Source organism: Rhinolophus hipposideros (genome assembly GCF_964194185.1).
Source record: "Rhinolophus hipposideros genome assembly, chromosome: 9".
NCBI classification, from domain to species: Eukaryota; Metazoa; Chordata; class Mammalia; order Chiroptera; family Rhinolophidae; genus Rhinolophus; species Rhinolophus hipposideros.
This window is the reverse complement of record NC_138055.1, coordinates 88,508,963-88,531,467: the sequence shown is the minus strand read 5'-3', so window position 1 is coordinate 88,531,467 and position 22,505 is coordinate 88,508,963. Positions and strand designations below refer to the sequence as shown.

General features: G+C 39.7%; 1 protein-coding gene across 1 annotated transcript in view; it reads left to right on the top strand.

Moving 5' to 3' along the window:
- The window catches only part of TULP3 (TUB like protein 3), a 51,256-nt gene that overhangs the window by 7,987 nt on the left and 20,764 nt on the right, over positions 1-22,505 (top strand). The window contains exon 2 of the mRNA XM_081060880.1: positions 12,253-12,304. Within this exon, the coding sequence (XP_080917006.1) occupies positions 12,253-12,304 (52 nt within the window). The remainder of the gene's footprint in view (positions 1-12,252; positions 12,305-22,505) is intronic.

The window sequence follows — 22,505 nt, the reverse complement described above, 5'->3', positions numbered from 1 at the left end:
ATATTTGCAAACAACGCCTCTGATAGGGGCTAATATCCAAAATACGAGTCCGTGAACTCATCCTCGAAAAAGTGCTACACACCTCATTGCTGAATGTCACTACAGTCACCTTTGAAGTCCTCCCCTTGGGAAGCTATGCACCGACGCCAGTGCCTAGTCCACCCTTCAAAGCAGTTTTGGAACTCTTTTTCTGGAACGACCATCAGAGCTGTCATCGTATTACCCTTGACGTCCTGACTGTCATCAAAATGTCTTCCTTTCAATATTTCCTTTATCTTCAGGTAAAGAAAGAAGTCATTGGGGATCAGATCAGGTGAATAGGGAGGGTGTTCCAATAGTTATTTGTGTTTATGCACCTTTATATTATGCGTCTCTATATGTGCTAAAGCACGTTGAATAATACTGGGTGTGCCAAAAATATGTATACATGTGACTGTAACATCTTTCATTATCAGTATATATTGAGTATTACAATTTTAATACAGTTTTTTCCTTTCTTAAGATGTGTATACATTAGTTTTGGCACCCTTTGTATAGTTCTTACCGTTACACTATCAGCAATTTTTGAATGTCGCTGCTCTAGTGGGTAGGAAATGATTATAAACATAACATCAAGATATTGAGCATAAGTATAATTTATATATAATTATAACACAATTAGAATTTGGAAATGTTCAAAACACTTGAGGCAGAGCAGAAGAAATTATTAAAAAATTATTAAAGACATTATTAAGAAATTAAAAAATTGAGGACTTTTTCATAGAGAAATTGATCATTGAATTAGGGTGCATGTGTGTGTGTGCGCGTGTGTGTGCGCGCGCGCGCGTGTGTGTGTGTGTGTGTGTGCGCGTGTGTGTACATTCATCCTTCTTGGGGTTCATTGAGCTTTTGAATCTGTGAATTTGTCTTTTACCAAACTTGGGAAAATTTTAGTGCTTATTTTAATTGCACATATATTAAACTTTTTGATATTGTCCCTTAGGTCCCTGAATCTCTGTTCATATTTTAGAAAATAGTTCTTCCTTCTGTTCTTCAGATTGGATAATTTTTACTGATATTTTACCCATTTTTTTACATATGGAGTAATTGTGTTCTGGACATTATGAATGATAATTTGTAAAGACTCTGGATTCTGTTATTTTCCTGTGAAGATTGTTGATTTTTATATAAAGAGATCACTTGTCTGAACGCTAATTGCACACTCAGTTGGAAGGCAGCAGCCAAAATCTCAATGTGCTCCTTTCAGTCTTATCAGGACTGCTTGGAGTCTGTCTTAGGCATGCTTGGTTCAGGGGTCAACCAGATATTTGGGCAGAGTTTATATGGATGCTAGAGGTAAAGATTTGAGGGTTACAGTCATGGAAATAGATTTGATGACATAGGAAGTACCTGTAGATGAGCATGTAATCCTGGCTGCAATATCAGTGAATGGAGGAGAATAGAAAAGAAAGGAGTAGAAGTGTTATGAAGACTGAGACTAATTCCTTTTAATTCCCGCATCCTTAGTGCCTAACTTAGTGCTGGTATGTACAACCATGCTTAATATTTGCGGAATGAATTGAATGAAAGGAGACTGCGTGGCAGATAGGTCAGAGTAGAACCAAGGAGTTTTCAAGAAAACACTAGAGGAAGGAGGTAGTAGTTTTATTCTTGTCAAATACTTCAGAGAAGTCATGCAGGAATGAAGAATGAAAACAAACTATTATTTTGGCAATTAGAAAAAGAGATTCAGAAAAATGATAAGGGAATAAAGCCAGATTGCAGTAGTTGAGAAGTGAATTGTAGTTGAAATGGTGACAATGAGTGTTCATTATTCTTAAGTTACTTAATGATGATGGGAAGTGGAGATAGAATCATAGCTTTATAGATAGATGATGTCTAGGACGGTATCTTTTCAAAGAATGATTGTGAACCGAGGAAAGAATCTACTAGAGACGGAGAGGCTGAAGATACAGGAGCAATATTCAATATTCATTTTGGTGGGAGAGAGGCCAGAATCAGTGTTCCAGTGGGAGTTCACTTTATGGAAGGTAAACATCTCTTCCTCTGTGATAGGAAGAGAGTGTCTATTTCTGTGAGTAAGGTTAGTGGGGGTGGACAAGCATTTGCTTCTCAAATTGCCCACCTTTGCTTAAGAAAGAAGAGCTTTGTGGCCCTTGGGCCCTTTGGCCCTCTTGAGAGAGTAATAACAGAGTAACTGAAATCTAATTCATGTAAGTTCCATTCTCCAGTTTACATGCTTATTTATTTTGCATATTTTTGTTGCAAGCCTGATCTTAGATCATCTTTATATTGAAATATTTATAAGACGGCTGAAGTGTGTGCATGGGAGCACATTTAACATAGTTTTGATGTTGGAGATTTTCTATCAGTACAGTTGGCAAAAGTTTAAAATATGTAGTTTGCCTAGATTTAACATTAAATTGACACTAGTGCTGGAGTTGGATCTGGATTGTGAAGTACTTTAACTGCCTTTGTATGTGAAATTTTACAATAGCTTTATTGAGGTGTAATTGATGTATACATACCAAACTCCACACTTGAACTGTGCATTGATGAGTATTGACGTATGTACCTGTGAAACGTCACTGCAGTCAAGGTAGTGACGCTATCCCAGAGTTTCCCCTGCCCTTTGTCATCCAGCTCTCCTCCTCACCCTCAGACACCCACTGATCTGCCTTTTGTCACCACTGATGACTTTGTGTCTACTAGACTTTTCTATAAATCTAATTGTACAGTATGAGTATGTGTTTTTGTACTTAGCAGAATGATGTTGAGATTCATCCATTTTGTTGCGTGTATCAATAACTCTTCCTATTCTGAATAGTATTCCATATAAAATTTGCTTATGTGTTCATCTGCTGATGGCCATTTGGTTGTTTTCAGTCTTTGGCTATTGCAAATAAAGCTGCTATGAACCTTCATATATGTATAGGTTTGTTTGTTTATTTAGGTGGGCATTTCATTTCTCAGGTAAATATCTAATAGTGGAGTGGCTGGATCAAATGCTAGTTATGTGTTTGACATTTTAAAGAAACTGACCAACTGTTTTCCAAAGTGGTTGTATATTTTACGAGTACATACAACTGCTTTTTGACTAGGACCTTGAGAGTTCAAGTGGCTCCACGTTCTCAGTCACTGCTTGGTATGGTTGTAGTCTTTTAAATTTTAGCCTTTCCAGTGTGTGTATGTACTGATATCTCATGGTGGTTTGAATATACGTATCTTCTTTTGTAAAATAAATGTTGAAATCTTTTGTCCAATTTTTAATTGGGTTTTCTTAGTAAACTGATAAAAGTTCTTTCAATTTTAAATGTAAGTCCTTTGTTGGATATGTATTTTGTAAACATTTTCTACCAGTCTGTGGCTTGCCTTTTAATTTTCATAGCAAATCTTTTGCAAAACAGAACTTTTTTTATTTTGATGAAGTTCAATTTGTTGATTTTTTTAGTATGTGAACTTAAGTAAAAGTCATAATCAAACCTACAATTTTCAGTTTTTCTCAAGAGGGTGGTAGTCAAATCTTCAATTAAGCATGAATAACTGAGTAGAATTAAGAATCAAAAATTACGTTACTTTTTGTAGCTATTGTCTTGAGGTAGTCCTTTTTCCCTTTATCTTTCCTATACCATCATCTTTCCAGTAATTCCTTGTCACACATAGTAAGTATATTTATTTTTGATAGATTGAGTTGAACCAGATTTTTATAAATCGTATTTATTTCAACTTCATTCAGGTAGCTAATTACTAAAGATTGATGATTATGAATTCTTCTAACTAAAATGAATAAATTGCCTTCCACGTTGTCCTCTTTATCAATCCACATTGGCATTTGTTGCTTTTATTTAATAAAGTGGGGTAAGGCTTTCCTTCTCTTCTGTTTCTTAATTGTGATCTCTGAGACTGAACAGTGTCATTTGTGATGTTATGAAGCAATCATATCATCAGTAGAAGAAGTGTTCACTCGAGTTACTGTTAGAAAAGCCCTGGGCTGCTCACAGCCTTCCTTTTTGCAGAGTGTAATCCTGCTGTGTTCCTGGCAAGGAGGCTGTTGAGTCCCTCTAGGACCACAGAGGAGGCTGTTCAGCCTCCTGGCTCATTGGCGACATTGCAGTTAAGTGCTGATTGCAGCCTCCTGGCTATTTGGCACAGTGTGGGGAGCAGCAAGAAACACTCTCTTACTGAACAGTAGCAATGGATTTTGTGTAACTGGCAGCTAGAACGTTTTTCATTTTTTGCGGGCCAAGAGAACTTAAAAGGAAGGTTGAGAGTGCAGAGTAATCATAGAATCTAGGTGGTTGATCCGTTGTTAAATGCTTCAAACTATTTGGCAGCATGGTCTGTTAGATACTAATAATTGAATGAGTTTCAGTTCCTCAGAATTTTGACCTTGCGCAAATTTCTTTATTATTCTGTACTATCTCCATTCCTTAGAAATACTGCGTGTAATGTAGGTGCTAGGTTAAAGGGCATATGGATTTTTAAGTGTCCTCAGTCCTTGACTGTAAAGTAGACATTTAGCAAAATGTCTATTTTCTTGTTTTTTTCCCTCTAATTTGAAAAAATTAAAATATGCTGAAAAGTTGCAAGAAAAGTACAATTGATTACCTATGCCTTTGGATTCATTGCTTATTAACATTATTTTTTAGTATCTTTAAAAAATCTTTTAAATTAGACTTACAGAAAAATTGTAACAATATCAGAGAATTCCTGTATATCCTTTACTAAGTTTTCCCTAATGTTTATATCTTACGTAACCATAGTACATAGTATCGAAATCAGGAAATTAATATTGATTCATGACTATTAATTAATTCAAAGGTCTTATTTGAATTTTGCCTCCTTCCCCAGTAGTGGCCCTTTCCTAGTCCACATTCAAACCTAGCATTCTGGGGCGTGTTTAGTTGTCATGTCCCTTTTGTCTTCTCCAACCTGAACAGTTTCTTAGCCTCTCTTTGCCCTTCCTGTACTTGACGTTTTTGAAGAGTACTGACCATTTATTTTGTAGAATGTTCCTCAGTGTGGGTTTGTCTGGTGTCTCCTCATGATTAAATTCAGGTTATGCATGTTTGGCAAGAATGCGACAGACAAGACGCTGTGCCCTTTTCGGGCCGTGAAGTCGGAGGAACTGGCCGCTGCTGTTCTTACTGCTGGTCGTGGGAATCCTAACCCTTCCGTAAGGTCCTGCCGCCCACGTTCCTCCACTACGGAGTTCCCATTGCCCTTTGTAGTGGTAATTATCTTGTGGGCAGATACTCTGAGACTCTGCAAGTATCCTGTTTCTCATGTACTCTCACCCACTAATTTTAGATCCAGTGATCGGACTTGCCTGCAGTAATTATCACTGTGGTGTTTGCCTAATGGCGATTTTCTTTTTCCATCATTTCTTTATCTTTATTAATTGGATTTTTTTTCTGTATGAAAGAGCTGTCCTTTTGCCCCCATTTATTCACTCATTCATACCATTATGGACCCTTGAATACTCAGGGAAGCGTGGCTTCTCCCATCCTACGGTCCTGTTCCCATTCCCTCATTTCTACCCCATTCTCACAGGAGGGCGATTTCCACATGACCAGAGCACTATTACCACGTGTGGGACACCTCACGTTAATATGATACTCTTGTCTAATATGTAGCTCAGAGTCACATGTCCTCAGTGCACCTGTAATAGTCTTTACTGTTTGTATGTTGATTTCAAGGATTATGTTTATGTGTGGTTGCCAGATATATCTTTACTCTCCTCTACTTTAACATGCAACAGTTCTCCAGCTTTTTTTTTTTTTTTTTTGGTCTTTCTTGCTGTTGACATTTTTGAAAAGTCCTGACAGTTGTCTTAGAGAATTTCCTTCAGTTTGGGTTTCTTTCCTCCTGAATAAGATGTAGCTTAAACATTGTTGACAAGAATATTAAATATATTGTATTCTTCTCAGTACATCACTTCCGGGGACACCTGATGTCAGTCTGTCCCATCCTAGTTACTGTATCCCATCACTTGGTTCAGGTAATGTCTGCCAGATTTCTTCACTGTAAAGTTACCTTTTCCTCTTTGTAATTCATGTGATCTGCGGGGAGACACTTGAGTTGTGTTGGATATCCTACTTCACTCAGTGGTTATAGCATCCATCGATGTTTCTCGCAAGTGTCAATTATTAATATGGTGTTTATAAAATGGTGATATTCTACTTCTGTCATTCCTTCCATATTTACTGCGATTATTCTGTAATGCCCTTTATTTGTTGCTGTGCCACTTTATTTATTTACAATCGGTATAGATGCGTGGATTCTTTTTTTTAAATAACAGCTTTATCGAGATATAATTCATGTACCATATACTTCACCCATTTAAAGTATATACTTCAGTGGTTATTTGTATATTCACAGAGATGTGTCATCACCTCAGAAAGGTACCTCAGACCCTTTAGCTATCATCCCGCCACTCCTATCCCACAGCCCCAAGCAATCACTCTTACTTTCTGTAACTTTGTCTATTCTAGACATTTCATAAAAATGGAATCATATATGTGGTCTTTGGTGACTGGCTTCTTTCACTTAGCATGTTTTTGAGGTTCTCCCATTTTTTAGTACTTATTTCTTTTATGGCTGAGGAATATTCTGTTGTATAGATATACTAGATTTTGTTCACCCATTCATCAGTTGATGGACATTTGGGTTGTTTTTACATTTTGGATATTATGGGTAATGGTGCTATAAATGCTATAAAAATTTGTATGCACACAACAGTGTAAATATAGTTAACACTACTGAACTGTACACTTAAAATGGTTGAGATGTTAAATTTGATGTTTTTTACTACAATAAAAAAGAAACAAATTATAGAATGTCTATACGATAGAATATTATATAGCAATTTAATATTATAATTATAAAACCTTTGTAATAACATAAAAATATGCTTTTGGTATAGTCTTAAAATGATGCAAAAATCATAAATATTATTTCAAATATATAAAAATTGATAGAAATATATGGAAGAATGTTTACTGCAATGTTCGCCGTGATATTTCAAGATGGTAGGATTATGAAAAGACCATTTCTTTTTCTTTATGCATTTTTATAAAATTTATGAAATGGGTATGCATTATTTTTTATAATCAATGTAGAAAAATTTGGAAAGAAAAAATTAATCCATACAAGAATGGTGTGGCACCAACAATCGCCTTGTAACTTATACATTATTTAAAAAATCTTTTTGATTAAAGAAATAATATACTTGTAAAGAAAAAATGTTTTTGCTTGGGTATGTGCTTTCATTTCTCTTGCATATATACCTAGAAGTGGAATTTCTGGGTCATATGGTAACTTTATGTTTAATCATTTGAAGAACTGTTAGACATGTATCACTTTACATTCTTACCAGCCATATAGGAAGATTCTGATATTTCTATATCCTCACCAACACTTACTATCTTTTTTTTTTTATAGCTGTCCTAGTGGGTCGGAAGTGCTATCTCATTGCATGGGTCTACTGTAACTTTTGAAATGATCATTTCCTTTCTCTTCATTATCACTTTGTCCTATGTGTATATTCTATGAGCAATCCAATTTGGTTTATGTTTTTGAACTTTATATAAAAGGAAGCTTAAAAATGTATTATTTTTTGTGTTGCCTGTTTTGTTTTACATTTTGTTTACAATCCATTTATAGATTTGTGTTAAGGTGAAGTTCATTCATTTTCATTGATGTATCACATTCCATTACATGACTATACCAGATTTTATTATCCAGTTTACTCTTGACAGATGCTTGCATTGTTTTCAGTTCATCTAGTGATTCTTAAACGTGTGTGTACAGGCATGAATGAATAGGGGCAATCTTGTGACAGACTTTTACTAAATATTTGTTAGATGAATAAGTGAATAATAGTATTGGGGGATTAGGGAATATTTTTGGGGCCAATAAACAAAGACGGGCAGGTAGCACACATTTTCAGAAAATTATTGTGTGTGCTCTGCAGTGGGAAAGCCTTGTAGTTTAGATTTTGGTCAGTAATTGGGGAGTAGTTCTGGAGAATGGTGTTGTGTAGGAATGGTCATCTGCCACACTTGAGTAGTAGGTCTGTGTTTCTCCCAGATGTATGCTTAAGGTTTTCCCTGTTTATACCAAGTAAATAGGAAATTTTTCATGAAAAAAATGGGAGGAAAAGTAGTAATTCCATTTCTTTTATTCTGCAGGAATTCTTTGTGGTTGTATACTAACCTGTTAATTTATACCATGGCTCTGTACAAAAAGAAAATGATTTTCATTAGATTAACAATTTAAATAAATACTTGATAGAACATTCTTTCTCATTTTTATAGCTCATCATTGGGATTGATACTCAGTTCATGCTTTCCTTGCTGTTCTTGATCCAGGATTGTGATCACTTTATTGTCTTATATTCACTCATGCAAAAAAGACAGTTTCCTCTTTTCTGTCACAGGCATCATCAGCCCCAGTGGCAACTGCTTCCCAAACACTTCAGGCATCCCTCTGTACAGGGATTGGTGCTAAATCCGGTAAAGGATTGGACCTCATCTTCATCCCTTCACTGGTGCCTTCGCCTGAGTTCCCGACGTCCTAAGCAACTCCTTTCCAATATTTCTCTCTCGCAAAAAAGTCTTGTCTATTAGCTGTTTACTACCCTTTCTACTTTGTGGTCCCATAGATATCTCCAGCTCAGCTCTCCAATTCAGTGGTCAAGCTGAATTCACCATTTTCTCCTCCATACATTATACTAAGTGAAATAAGTCAGAGAGGGAAAGACGAGTACATGTAGCTTCCACTTTTCAAAAGCTTGTGTCACTATGCCACTTCGCTCTTCTGAAAAGCCTGTGTTAGTACCTGTTGTGCTAACTGAAAGAATCCGAAGAGGATTTTCACTTTATGAAAAAAGGCAAAAAGCAGAAATAGCGTTCAGTGTTTGTGTTGCAGCCATCCTAGGGGCAGCACACACCCCAAGAGTGGCCACGCTCCTTCCCTGGGAACTACACTCAGCCTCCAGCATCAGGCGGCCATAGCGGTGAACTGTGTCTGTGAGCGCCTGTGCGTTATCTGGATTTAGGCCAAGCGCCTCCGTTAGCAAGATGGGTCCGAAGGTGTCCCAAAACTCAAGAGAGCTCGTAAGAGTGTTGTGCTTAGGGTAAAGCTGGATGTAATTAAGCATATTTGGTATGATTTAATAGGTTATTTTTGGGGTCTGAGAACATCAAAAAATTTTCCATACAAAGGAATGGTAGTTGCTTCTTTGCTTTATGCCATTTCGGCTTCCAAAAGTTTTCATAGGAACTCTACTTTGGAATAGCAGGGGAAACCTGTGCTTATGATTTCACCTACATGTGGAATCTGGAAAAAAATATAGTACAAAACAAAACAAAATAAAAAAAACAAGCTCATAGATACAGGGAACAGATTGTTTGTTGCTAGAGGGTGGGGGTAGAAAAAATGTGTCAAAAGGTACAAACTCCTCGTTATAAAATAACTAAGTCCTGGGGATGTAATGTCCAGCATGGTGACGATAGTTAATAATACTGTACTGCATATTTGAAAGTTGCTATGACTGTAGATCTTAAAAGTTCTCATCACAAGAAAAAATTGGTAACTATGTGATGATAAATGTACTGTGGTAATCATTTCATAGTGTATACAAATATCAAATCATATTGTACACCTGAACATAATATAAGGTTATATGTCAGTTATACCTCAAATTTAAAAATTTTTATTAAAAAAATTCTTTTTTGTGTTGATTTACTAAGCAGGCTTGGTTAGGCTTGCTATTCAACAACTCAGTTTGAAATAAAGGAAAAAGAATATTAAAGGAAAATGCAAATTTAGTAAGATCAGATTCTAGTTTAGACTAGAAATTCTAGTTCAGATTTAATATAAGTATATAAAATATCTTTATTATTTCTGCTAAGTTATAATTTAACACTAGAGCTCAGAGAAAGTATAGCTTCTGATGTATAGGAGGTATCTAAATATTACAGTTTCGTAGCATCTTTTTAGTGCTTCTCCTGTTCAGGTTAAATGCTTTGATTATACCCTGTTTATTTAAATTATTCAGCTTGCCCAGGCCTGATGAAAGGAATTAAGTGATGTCAAGACAGGGCATTGAAGCCACACCTTGTTTCTTCACTATGATTAGAGGCCTGAAGAGAAATCTTTGAGGACTTTAGTCGTGTGTCAGAATTTAGCATTATAGGAGGTCTTAGCATTTGAGGGAGGGGGGAATCAGATGATTTTTTTTTTTTTTAACATGCCAGAGAGTTTTGCAATTCTGGTTTCGTGTTGAGGGCAGAGCGAGTTGGAGGAAAAGCAGAACAATAACAGTAGTTGTTCATAACACTAAAAATACTAGTTCATAACAGCGGATTTTTGCACCAAATTATAATGTTCATAATATTTTTTGTCTTAATTATTTTATGTAGACCTTTATCAAATTCATGCTAATATCCACCGAATACTAATGATAGTCTAGCACTCCAGTCATAAAGCTAGAATTATTTTTTTTTAAGATTTTTTATTGGGGAAGGGGAACAGGACTTTATTGGGGAACAGTGTGTACTTCCAGGACTTTTTTTTTTTTAACTTTTTTTTTTTCAATATTGTTTTTTGTTGTTGTTGTTGTTGTTTTTTGTTTGTTTGTTTTTTGAGCCCACTGGCCCATGTGGGAATCGAACCGGCAGCCTTCGGAGTTAGGAGCACGGAGCTCTAACTGCCTGTGCCACCGGGCCGGCCCTCCAGGACTTTTTTTTTTTTTTTCCAAGTCAAGTTGTTGTCCTTTCAATCTTAGTTGTGGAGGGTGCTGTTCAGATAAAGCTAGAATTTTAAACTATGTGAATGAGGATTAAAGACATTAAGGAAAACAAGTACATATCTAAGAGAAACGCAGGCCATGAAGTCAAGGCCAAAATTATATGACATTTTTATTTGTCCTTCTTTTGTGCAGGGAAAAAGGAGATGATCTGTTTGAATATCCAGTGTTTTGTTTTTTTTAACATAAAGGCTGTAAGGGAATTAATAGAGGGGATTGTCATAGAATCAGAATGCACCTCCACATTTGTGTCCAAAGGGTTATTAAATCTGCTTACAGATTGACAGACAGGAAGAGTCTTGGAGACAGTATGCAAATTCCAAGTTGCAATGCATTATTAAAATGCATAAAACCTTCTGAATGTAGGAATGTAGTGGTAAACCATTAAACCACAGATAGATACTTTGGTGTATTTACCCCAAATGCAGAGAAAGCCATGCTTCCCTTTGTAGCCATGGAATTTGTCTTCTTAAATAGGACCTCATTTTTATGGTTTTTTTCCTGATAGTAAGCTCCCAGTAAAAATTTATAATACAAATAATTGAGAACCATTCCTGCTGTGTTTCATACTTTTCTCTTAACAAAAACGCTCAGTCACAAAATAAAAATCTTAAATTAAGACATTGTCAAAAATAGAAAAGGCTTCAGATAAAATTTTTAAAAATTTAAAGTGTTTGGCTTTTCATTTTTATTCCATTTTTGTTGTTGTCTTCCATGAAGAAAATCTGTCTCCTAGTGGTACTAGCTAGGTCTTGTCTCTTCTCCCATACTTATTGTTTCCTTCAATGCCTAACATGTTTTGTTAATGGCTAACTTGAAGAGAACTCCTAGATCTTCAGGAAGTCAGTGGGGTATATAGTAAGATATTACACACAATCTAATTGTCCCTCTCCTACAGCTAGCTCCAAAAAAAAAACAAGTCAGATTTATTTGGTTTTAGGTGGAGTTTAGACTATGGAAAGAGATCGGGCTTAGGGTCTCTTTCTGCTGTTTAACCTTATGCATGGCTCTCCAAGTCTCTGTTTCTTCCCCTACAAAGTGTGAAAAATAACTACCTAAGTCATAGGGTTGTTTGGGGGATCAATAAATAATGTATGCAAAACACTTTGTAGTGTGTCCAGAATATCATGAGTGTTCAGTGTATGGTTTAAAAGGAAAAAAAACACACATCCCTGCATGTGTGGATTCTGTGTTCTGTACCTTTCTTATCCTTTGGGTGTTTTAGTCTCCTCAGGGACACTGTGGAATATGCGTGGCATAAAGAATGGCAGTCGGCCTGCATTCAGTGTGGGCAGCATCTAGAAACGGACGCTTTTCTGCCCAGAGTTAAGGGGTTCCAAATGGCCAGAGGAGTGGCTACAGAGAAGAGCAAATTGACATGGTTTTGAAAGGAATTTTTCTTTACATGCTCTTTTCTTTTCTTTTTTTTTTTTAAACAGTGCCTTTGAAGATGAGGCCAAGAAGCTCCGACAGCTGAAACTAGATAATCAGGTGAGCAGAGTCTCCTCTTTTGAAATAAATGGAGAGCTATACTGACCGGGATGCGATTGTCGTGACTGAAATCTTGGCAGGGTCATGGAAGGAAGGCCGGAAAGGAAAAGGCTCTGACGTCACTCACTGAACAGTGTCTGGAGTTAGTATTTGCTGGGCCAAGGCCCTGGGCTTGGCAAGACCAAAGTGCTTTGAGGACATCAGCAATAAAACTGGCCTTGGATTTATAATCACTGAAAATTCCTTGGCACCTTTCATAAGAATTAGAAGAATGTTAACATTGTAATTCTACGTAGTTATTTGGCTCTGCTGCCTTAAATACCTCTCTACACTGTAATTTCATTGAACTACCAGTTTTCTTCTTATCCTAATGTGCTGATCTGAACACGCTGCCGTTTTGTTTAGAAACTTCCATTGCCTGCAGGATAATTTTCTTCATAACACTGGTCCCAATTTTAGCTACACATCTTAAAAACTTTTTTTTGCAATGATTGGATTTATGTTTATTTCCTCAACTAGACTAAGTTCCATGAAAACAGAAAACAAGTCTGTTTATGATGACTATTTTATCAGAACTTTCTAGCATAAGGCTGGGCACGTTATAACCCTTCATTAAATATCTGAGTGCACGAAGGGATAAATGAAGAGGTATGTGTTGTCACAGGCTGTGATCATCATGATTAGTCCGTTAGAACCTATACCCAAAGTAGCACATTTGCTGTTCGAATGAATGTTTTTTAATTCAGGACATTCTATAGCTCTAGTCTACCTATTTAGGACCATTAACAGTCAAAGTGTCTGCACTCCTTAGGTGACTAAAAATACCTCTCAAGTTTTGTCTTGCTTCTTTATGTTGCTGTTGTAATTAATAATGGGAATTCTAGCGTAATAAATTACTTTGGAGGCGGAATCATTAACACGAGGGAAGAGGTCTGGGCGGAAAGTTCAGGGATGTGCGGAGTAGTACCCCCACAGCTGGGTGAGGCAGGGAGGAGGGATGGGAACTGGGAATGCCACGACCACCCCTGGAACCACGCAGGCACTTGTGCTCCTGTGCGGCTGCCCCCGCGCTTCCAAGCCCTTGGTGGCAGTGGCACTGCCGTGGGGACTGTCTTCACATCAGGCCACCAGATGATGGGGCGCAGCGCTCAGTGGTCCTCGGATCACATGTGCAAGCCTGCGCCACGATGGGAGACCTTCTTCAAGGCTGCAGTGATTGGCGGCGGCGTCAGCTGCGCCAGCGTTCTTTGCTTTATCCTGCTTTACCTGCTGCCTCGCACAGGAAGTGCAAGGAGAAGAGCGAACCTCGGTACCTCGGTGCCGGACAGTGGCTCCAGCCGCCCAGCCCGGCCCCAGCGTCCTGAATAACACCAGCAACACTGTGGAAGCCTGGAGCCGTGCCACCTGGCCCAGCTGGGCACACCACAACCGCAGCTTCAAGGCCACCACAGGACTGGCTGGTGTGGACAAGGTCCCCGGGGCCCCTGGGCTCGGCGCTCTGAATTCTCCCCACGCCCTGGTGACAGTGCACATGGCAGACCTTGCCTGCTTCGGGCTGCGGGAGTACCTACCCCTCCTACCATCCACCCCAGGAGGGCCAGGCCCACCCCACCAGCCTGTCACCTGTGTGTCCAGCTCCAGATTGATCAGTGAAACCCATTTCTAGGTTTTGAGCACCCTGATGCTCAAGGCTGAGGGCCACAGCTGGGGTGACCTGTCCCCAGGGGAGCACGACTATAGCAGTTTTTTTTCCTTTCATAACCAAGATTTTATTGGTGATTTTGAGGATAAGTACACAGACATTTCAATTTGTACACAATTCTTAATGTACGTACCAAAAACCTCAACCGTCATATAGTCGTGATTCTTTTTCTAAAGTTATTCCATTGACTTTCCAGCTTACAATTGTTGGAGCCTAATTTTCCTGAGTAGAATATCAAGTACCAATACCTTCAAATGTTGATACGCTGTTGTATCAAAGTCCTGCTAATTCACAATTTAACATCATATACATGACATACTCAAATTTTCAATCTTTCACAGCACGTTAACAAAATAATTAGGGAAAACTGGACTGCCACGACCAAAGATGGTACAGTACGCAAAATCCTGACAGGGAGAGCCAAGATCAAGGAGTGGTTTTGTTTAGGAAATAATTCTACCAAAAACGGGAATAGAAGTAATTCAAAATGTTCAAGACCTATTAAATGCATGACTGACACCAAATGACCATTTAATATGCTCTGTATTATAGGATATAAAAACTGCCTCCATCTATGGAATGTTAAGCTGACACCCAAGACAATCAAAGCCTCCCATATTCAATATCGCACTGTTTTCTGGTTGTACCAAAAAATAAACAACCAGCACATGATTTCACCTCTTTAAAAAAAGTATTGACACTTAAAAAATGGGATGAGGTGGAATTCCCTCCTTCTTAAAAACGTTTCTAGAGCTACTTACAAACTAGTTGATAGAAATCTTCCCCTGGATTGTACAAGCAGGGAGATGGGGACCACTGATAAGACATGGTGTGACTTGGCTTCTTTCTCTCCTGCTTCCTCAGAGGGGGACTCTCCTCATTTTTAGTTTCTCCGTTTTCTACAGGTAAATCTTTAGTTTCTGGGTGAGCCACTTAGGCCTGTTTTCCCTTTGCTCCCCTTTACCGTTTTGTTTGCACTTTTTTTGTCTGCAGATTTATCCTTTCCTGCTGCCTCGTTGGGCTTCGTTTCCACTTTTGCAGGAGCAGGTTTAGTTGACAACCTGGCCCATCTCCTCGCGGGCTTCTCCTCCGCTGCCTCCCCCCCCCCCCACCCGCCCGCCCGCAGCGGAGCTGACCTTCCTCTTGGGCAGCAGCGTGGCGGCGGGGCGGGCGCGTGCAGGGTGCCTGCGGGCCGCAGCTGGACCGCCTGGCCGCTGCCGCTCCTCCCTATAGCAGTTTTTATGGCTTGAAACCACTGTAAAGTTAATATAACAGCGGCAGCCCCCCTCCAACCGGCTTCCTTTAAAGCGACCGGGAACATTTTAAGCAAGTTTAGTTTTTCATGGCAGAGTAGAAAAACTGCAAGACACTCCCAGCAATTACAGATGGCTGCCTTTGCCCCCCCTCCGCGGAGGCGCTGCCTCTAAGTGGGGAACCAGCTAGGCTGATGCGTCTGTCTTATTGGTGGGGGCTGTGAAATCAACAGTTCTTGCTAATACCGGAAAAAGTAAATACAACGAAGAAACTAATCTTCCTCGGATCATGATTTTATATACGAGTGTATGTTTATTCCTCCCACAAACATCAGGGTAATTGTGACGGCCCTTACTTTCACATTCCATTGCATAGCAAACTGTGTTTAAGGAGAAATAACCACAAAGCTTTACCTCTGAGTTTGATTTAGTTTTATAAGGCTAAACGGTACATCCCTTGTTGACACTAAATGAAATCTATGGTCACCTACCAAATCAGGATAGAAGACGTACGTTTTTGAGTTTTGCGTCGTTTCTGAATTTTGTATGTAGATATATTTTCTGGATTTTTAAAGAAGATTGCCCAAACATTTTATAAATTTTATTATTTTCAGTGAGAATGCTACGTGTGGTATGTATGTAGTATAAATGTTGGAATTTTGTGAGCCTTTTTATAGCGCAAATATTTTTTTAATTTTTTTAATAATAATATATAGTAAAAATTCGAATAATACAAAAAGGTATTTGATCAAAAATCCTTCCCGCCCCCGCTTGGCTCAGTTCTTTGCTAGAGGCTGTCACCGATTTCTAATTTATCTTTACAGAGACAGTCAACGAATATAAAGACATACAATTTTATTGGATTGTTTTGTATTCAAGAAAAATCTCTTTGGCATTAAGATGTATAAATTTTGACATTAAATAGTGTATGAGAATACTGTCCGAGCCCCAAATGCTACCATGTGCATAAGGAGGAGGTTCCTCAGCAGGGCTAAGGGGATATCCACACATACGAGCCTGAAGCAAGAAAGGCAGCTCAGGAGGTAAACAGCTGGGAATCAGAAGATTTTGGTTCCAGTACTTCCAGCTCTGCCACTAATTAGCTGTGTGAATTTAGATGAGATCCTCAGACTATATGGGCCCCAGTTATTTCATCTCTAAAGTGAGATCAAGCTGGATAAAGTAATAGAATGTTAAAAAGGATCTTGGAGTATGGTAGTTGGAGAGAGCTGGCATACAGGTAGGTGGAGGGAAGCCAGTGTCTTGGTAGGAGGCTCCCAGTCCAGGGTATGCTTACCAATCTGAGGAATATAGTGTGCTCCCACCAGTGACAATGGCTTACTCTGGCTGTGATTGTCTGGCAGTGGTTTTGAACAGCTTTGTGGAGATATACTTTACATACTATAAATATGCACCCATATTTGAAAAGGCTTATCCATGTTGTAGCATATGTTCATTCCATTTTGTGCACATACCACATTTTCTTTATCCATTCATCAATTGATGCACATTTGTGTTGTTTCTACTTTTTGGCTCTTACAGGTAATGCTGCTTTGAACATTTGTGTATAAGTTTTTGTGTAGAGATGCTTTAACTTCTCTTGGGTAACAGATCTAAGTATAGGTATACCCCTGTATACCTAGTATACCTTGGGTAATAGGAGTGAGATTGCTGGGTCAGATGGCAACTCTATGTTTAACATTTGAAGGAACTGCCAGACTGTTTTCCAAAGGCACTGAACTATTTTACATTCCCATCAGCAATGTATGAGGCTTCCAGTTTCTCCACATCCTTGCTGATACTTAATATTGCCTGTCTTTGATTATAGCCATTTTAGTGAACATGAAGCAATATCTTATTATAGTCTTGATTTGCATTTCCCTAATGACTAATGATGTTGAGCACTTTTTAAAGTACTTAGTGACCATTTGTATGTCCTCTTCGGAGAAATGTCCATCCAAATCCTTTGGCTATTTTTAAATTGGGTTATTGTCTTTTTGTTGTTGAGTTGTAAGAGTTCTTTACATAGTCTAGACCCAAGTTTCTTATCAGAAATATTATTTGTAAATATTTTCTCCAATTCTGTGGGTTGCCTCTTTTTTTTTTTTTTTTTTTTTGGAGGGCGCAGCTCACAGTGGCCCATGTGGGAATCAAATTGGCAACTTTGGTGTTATCAGCACCACGCTCTAACCAACTGAGCTAACCGACCACCCCTTGTGGGTTGTCTTCTTATTTTCTTGATGGTATCATTTTTAACACAAGTTTTAATTTACTTTTTCTTTCGTTGTTTACACTTTTGGTGTCATATCTAAGAAACCATTGTCTACTCAAAGTTACAAAGACTTGCTTTTATTTTTTCTTCTAAGAGTTTTACACTTTCTCTGATCTGTTCTGAGTTAATTTTTCTATATGGTGTGAGATATGGGTCCAGCTTCGTTCTTTTGCATATCCAGTTGTCCCACCACCATTCATTGAAGAGCTGTTCTTTCCCATGGAGTATATTTTGCCTTTGTTTTTACTGGTTTCACTAGGGTGCTCATATTTTCAGGATATGTGGACACCATAGCTGGCTGTAGAATGTAAAGATTTTCAGACTCTTGGAGTGATGTTACTCCGAGACGGACACACATTAGGTAGAAAACATTTATGCCATCTGGTGGACAAAGGATTAAAGTACAACATAGTCCCTTGAGGTCAGGTTGCCCATCTATTTCTACACACCACTCTTTGAGAGGCAGTGATCAGTGCATTGAATTGGTATTTTAAGAAGTCTGATTTACAACTTTTCATTTTATCTTCTTATGATCTCACTTTGTGTGCCAGGAAGGTTAGTTATTTGGCTCAGTCTCCCTGGTTACCTAGTTGGGTGCTGCAGGTGTGTCTCTTGTGTGGGCTGTTTGTGCCCTCCTGACGTATTTCGGTTGCTGATTGACTCTCGGGCTGATTGGTTGTGAGGACTGGCCGTGATGGCAGTGGAGGAGCTGCTGTGCAGGGGTTGGCCCTATGGAGCAGGATTCACTGTAGCAGGGCTCTGGTGCCTGCCCAGTCTGCCCACTGGGTGTGTCATCCTCAGCGGCGCTCGAGTGGTGCTCTGGCTCTGTCTGAAGCTGGCCACCCAGTGTGTCAGCCCCAGGGCCCCGCGGCAGGTCAGCTTCAGCCTGGGGCCACCTGACAAGAGCCACAAAGCAATGCACAGATGGTTGTCACCTGCGCTGGGCTTGGAGGTGCCTCGAGAGGCCATCTGTGAACCAAGGCCGGCTGCCACCAGTGCTGGGGGCTTGGGGTTGCTTAGCAAGAGGCACGGGGCACACCAAAGCCAAATGCTGCTGCTTTGGGTTTTGTGAACCTTTGAGAGATTTTAGGAAAGTCCACAGCATGAGTCAAGACAGGTCACTTGTATGGAAAAACCACTAGAGTGGGCTTGGGTGGGCCCGAACGTTAGATGGGGTAGGATCTCAGGGAATTATCAGGTCAGGGTAGCCAAGTTGATGAAGACTCAGATATGATGGCTGCCTGCATCTGCACACTTGGGGGGGGGAGTTAACAAAGAAACAGTGGATTCTGCCAGCATTTTTGTCAGAGAAAGCTGCCCCTCTCGCCTTTGTCCTGAAGCCAGACAAGTTCCTCCCTGAATGTGCCTGGCACCTTTCAAGCTGCTGCCCCAGCGCTGGAGCTCAGAGCTAGGAAGTCTGTGCGTGGTCCCTGAGAACGCCTGGGACTCCAGCCGCCCTCCGTCTCTTTCAACCACGATCTCCGCTGGTTCTCACAACCAGAAGTTGTGGGGACTTCTCTTCCCTGCACTGGAACCCTGGGCTGGAGAACCTGGTGTTGGGGCTGGGACCCCTTGCTCCTCTGGGGGACATCTGCAGCCAAGATATCCTTTCTGATTTTTAATCGTCACACATAGGCCCTTTCCTCGTCTCTGTCCCTCCTACCAGTGTTGAGTATGACCTTAGTGATAGGACTTCCGTTCAGCTAGACTTCAGGCAATTCTTAGTGATGGTTTTGTAGTTTAGTTGTAGTTTTGATGTGGTTGTGAGAAGGAGCAAGCACAATGTTTATCTACTCTGCCATCTTGACTGGAAATCTAATTATTTTATTGGACTAAGCCCTTTGATGGAAACACCCCCCTTCCCCCCATCTAATCTCCTTTATTTCCTCCATTTGATATTTTGCCCTCAGGATAGTAGGGCATATTACAGGATTCTGCAGAAGATGGATTCTTTGACTTATTGTTCAATTTCAAGGAAATTGGGAAATGGAAGGTTTATTGTATGTGGCACTTAGAGCCCTGAAGGCCACATATTTTAATTGCATGTGAAGGCATTGGTTCATTTCCTGACTTCCCTGACTGTCCCCCAGGTTCGTAAGGAGTCCTTTGTTTATGCAGCCTCATTTAAAGCACTCTTAGCTTTTAGGGAAGGTACAACATAAATGAAATATGAGTAGACATTGTTACATTGAAATTTAATTAGCACCTCTTTTCTCCCCTGTCCATATTATGTGACAGTTAAATCAGGTGACAGTTTTCACCAAATTGCAGTTTGCCCATGTGTCAAGTTTAAATCTAGTTTTTTCCCCCCTGAAGTTGTCAATAAAAGTGAGTTTGGTGCTGAAGGTGATAGAGAAAGGCTTCACCAGATCGTCGTGGCCAAGAATCTGGTTGGCCTTTACAGGTCTGAGAACGTGGTTTTGTCAGTGAGCCTAGATGTAACATGTGACGTCTAGCTCTTTGGCTCCCCTCTTCTAGACCGCAAGCAGAATTATCCTTTGGCACAAGCCACACTAGTCTAACTCACAATAGTCTGTTACGAGACCAGATGTCAGTTCATTAATTTACAATGAGAACTCTTAACTCTTCCATCATGCATTCGTCTCTATGTAATTCTATGTTCTTTGGAATATGATGTGTAAGAAGTTAAATTGAAAATTAGAAGTGTGATCGGTAAGCAAGGAATCAGAGGAAACAAAATTAGATAGTGCTGAGGGATATTTCATCTTGCTTACCAATCACCCTGAACAAGCCTGATAGACGTTTTTGTGCTCAAAGGGAGTAAGATCCCTGAGTAAACAGAATGCTCTTGTCTACCAGGTTCAGCATTTCCTGTCTTGGACGGGCTGGATAAACTCTGTCAGGTTCTAGCTCTTTGGTTCCCCTTTTCTAGATCCCAAGCAGAATACTCCTTTTCTACAGAATGTTTTTTCTTTATCTTTTTCTTTTTTTTTTTAAAGATTTTATTGGGGAAGGGGAACAGGACTTTACTGGGGAACAGTGTGCACTTCCAGGACTTTTTTCCACGTCAAGTTGTTGTCCTTTCAATCTTAGTTGTGAAGGGTGCCATTCAGCTTCAAGTTGTTGTCCTTTCAGTCTTAGTTGTGGAGGACGCAGCTCAGCTCCAGGTCCAGTTGCCATTTCTAGTTGCAGGGGGCGCAGCCCGCCATCCCTTGTGGGAGTTGAAACCAGCAACCTTGTGGTGGAGAGAACGGACTCCAACCAACTGAGCCATCCGGGAGGCAGCTCAGCTCAAGGTGCCGTGTTCAATCTTAGTTGCAGGGGGCGGAGCCCACCATCCCTAGGGGGACTCAAAGAATTGAACTGGCAACCTTGTGATTGAGAGCCCACTGGCCCATGTGGGAATCGAACCGGCAGCCTTCGGAGTTAGGAGCACGGAGCTCTAACTGCCTGAGCCACCGGGCCGGCCCCAGAATGTTTTTTCTTCACATATGTTAATAAAATGGACTGGCTGTAGCTTGTGTTTTTGTTTCATCAATTGTTTCACAGTTATGAGACTATGAAACTAAATATCTGTGGCCATGTAGATAAGATGTGGCAGTTTCTCGTGTCTTTATACTTCATATTTACCATCTCTTCATACAGGTTACTTCATACAGGTTACTTCTTACCCATTATACAAGACTTCTTAGTTTCTAGAAGAACCTTATCAGCAAGTTCTGTGGGGAGGACCTCATTATATTCTCCTGTGTATTTAGTGTCCCTAGTACATTAAGTTCTATCTATTCACATTAATTCATGAATCTCAAAATAATCTCAAAAACCCCAATGATTCCTTCCCAACTTGCTCTAAGTTCTCTCTTTATTCTTGATGGTAAGTCCATTTTTGGCACATTATCTTAGCTCCCCAGTCTTTTTCCTAATACAGTAAGTTCTCATTTAATGTTGTTGATAGGTTCTGTGACTTAAAGTGAAGCAATGTATAGCAAAACTATTTTTGCCATACTATTTTTACTCTTTATATAAACGAGTAAAATTGCTATGTATCCCATCAACATTATAACGAAATGATATTGAATGAAACGATGTTCGAGGACCTACTGTAAACAAAGGTGAGAGGATAAAAATAGTTCTATTTCTTCTTTGTCTTCTGAATTTATCTGTGAGCTTTCATCAGTCCAGTTCAAGAAAAGCACATTTCCTTTTCTACCCATAGTCTTACCTCTTGGAGTAACTCTTCTTGTTAGTGGAACTTTTTAAAAGCAATATTAATGGAAAAAAGTAAATAGATGGCTTTTTGTCTAGGAAACAGTAAAGTAGGGTATAATATCTTTACTTTTAAATCATGGCTTAATTTTTTAGCTTGGGACTTGGTATTTTCCTATTCTGAGATATTCCAGATCCATAATAAGTTCTATATTATAAGCTCTTATTTGCCAAAGCTTAAAAATAGTATATCTGGCGATACCAAGATGGTGCAGTAGGTAAACACTGTCCTTGTCCTTACATTCTTTCACGACCACATCAAAATTACAGCTAATCTACATTATTGAGAATCGCCTAAAATCCTGCTCAACTGAAGACCTTTAACAAAGGACTTGCAGAAGAAGCCACCTCCAGACTGGTAGAAGGAGCAGAGATGCGTGTGACCATTAAAGATCTGGAGGGGTATTTAGGCTGTGGGGGGACACTGTGCCCTAGCGATTCGAGACATACCCAAGCCACTTCCAGTGGCTTTTTCATACAAACTTTCTGCCTTAGCTCATGCTGAAGGGTCTCTCAAAGGTTCTCGGAACCCAGACAAGCAGCGTCTGGCTTGAGCATATCCTGTACCTCTAGCTGAGCAGCCCTAAGCCAGCACTAGCGGCAGCCGGCCTTGGTTCACAGCTTGGCATTTCAAGGCACTTCCAAGCATAGCACAGGCAGCAGCCACCTGCAGATTTCTTTGTGGCTCCTCCCGGGTGGCCTTGGGTGGGGGAAGGGCTGTGGCTGAACTTGACCTACAAAAGGTCC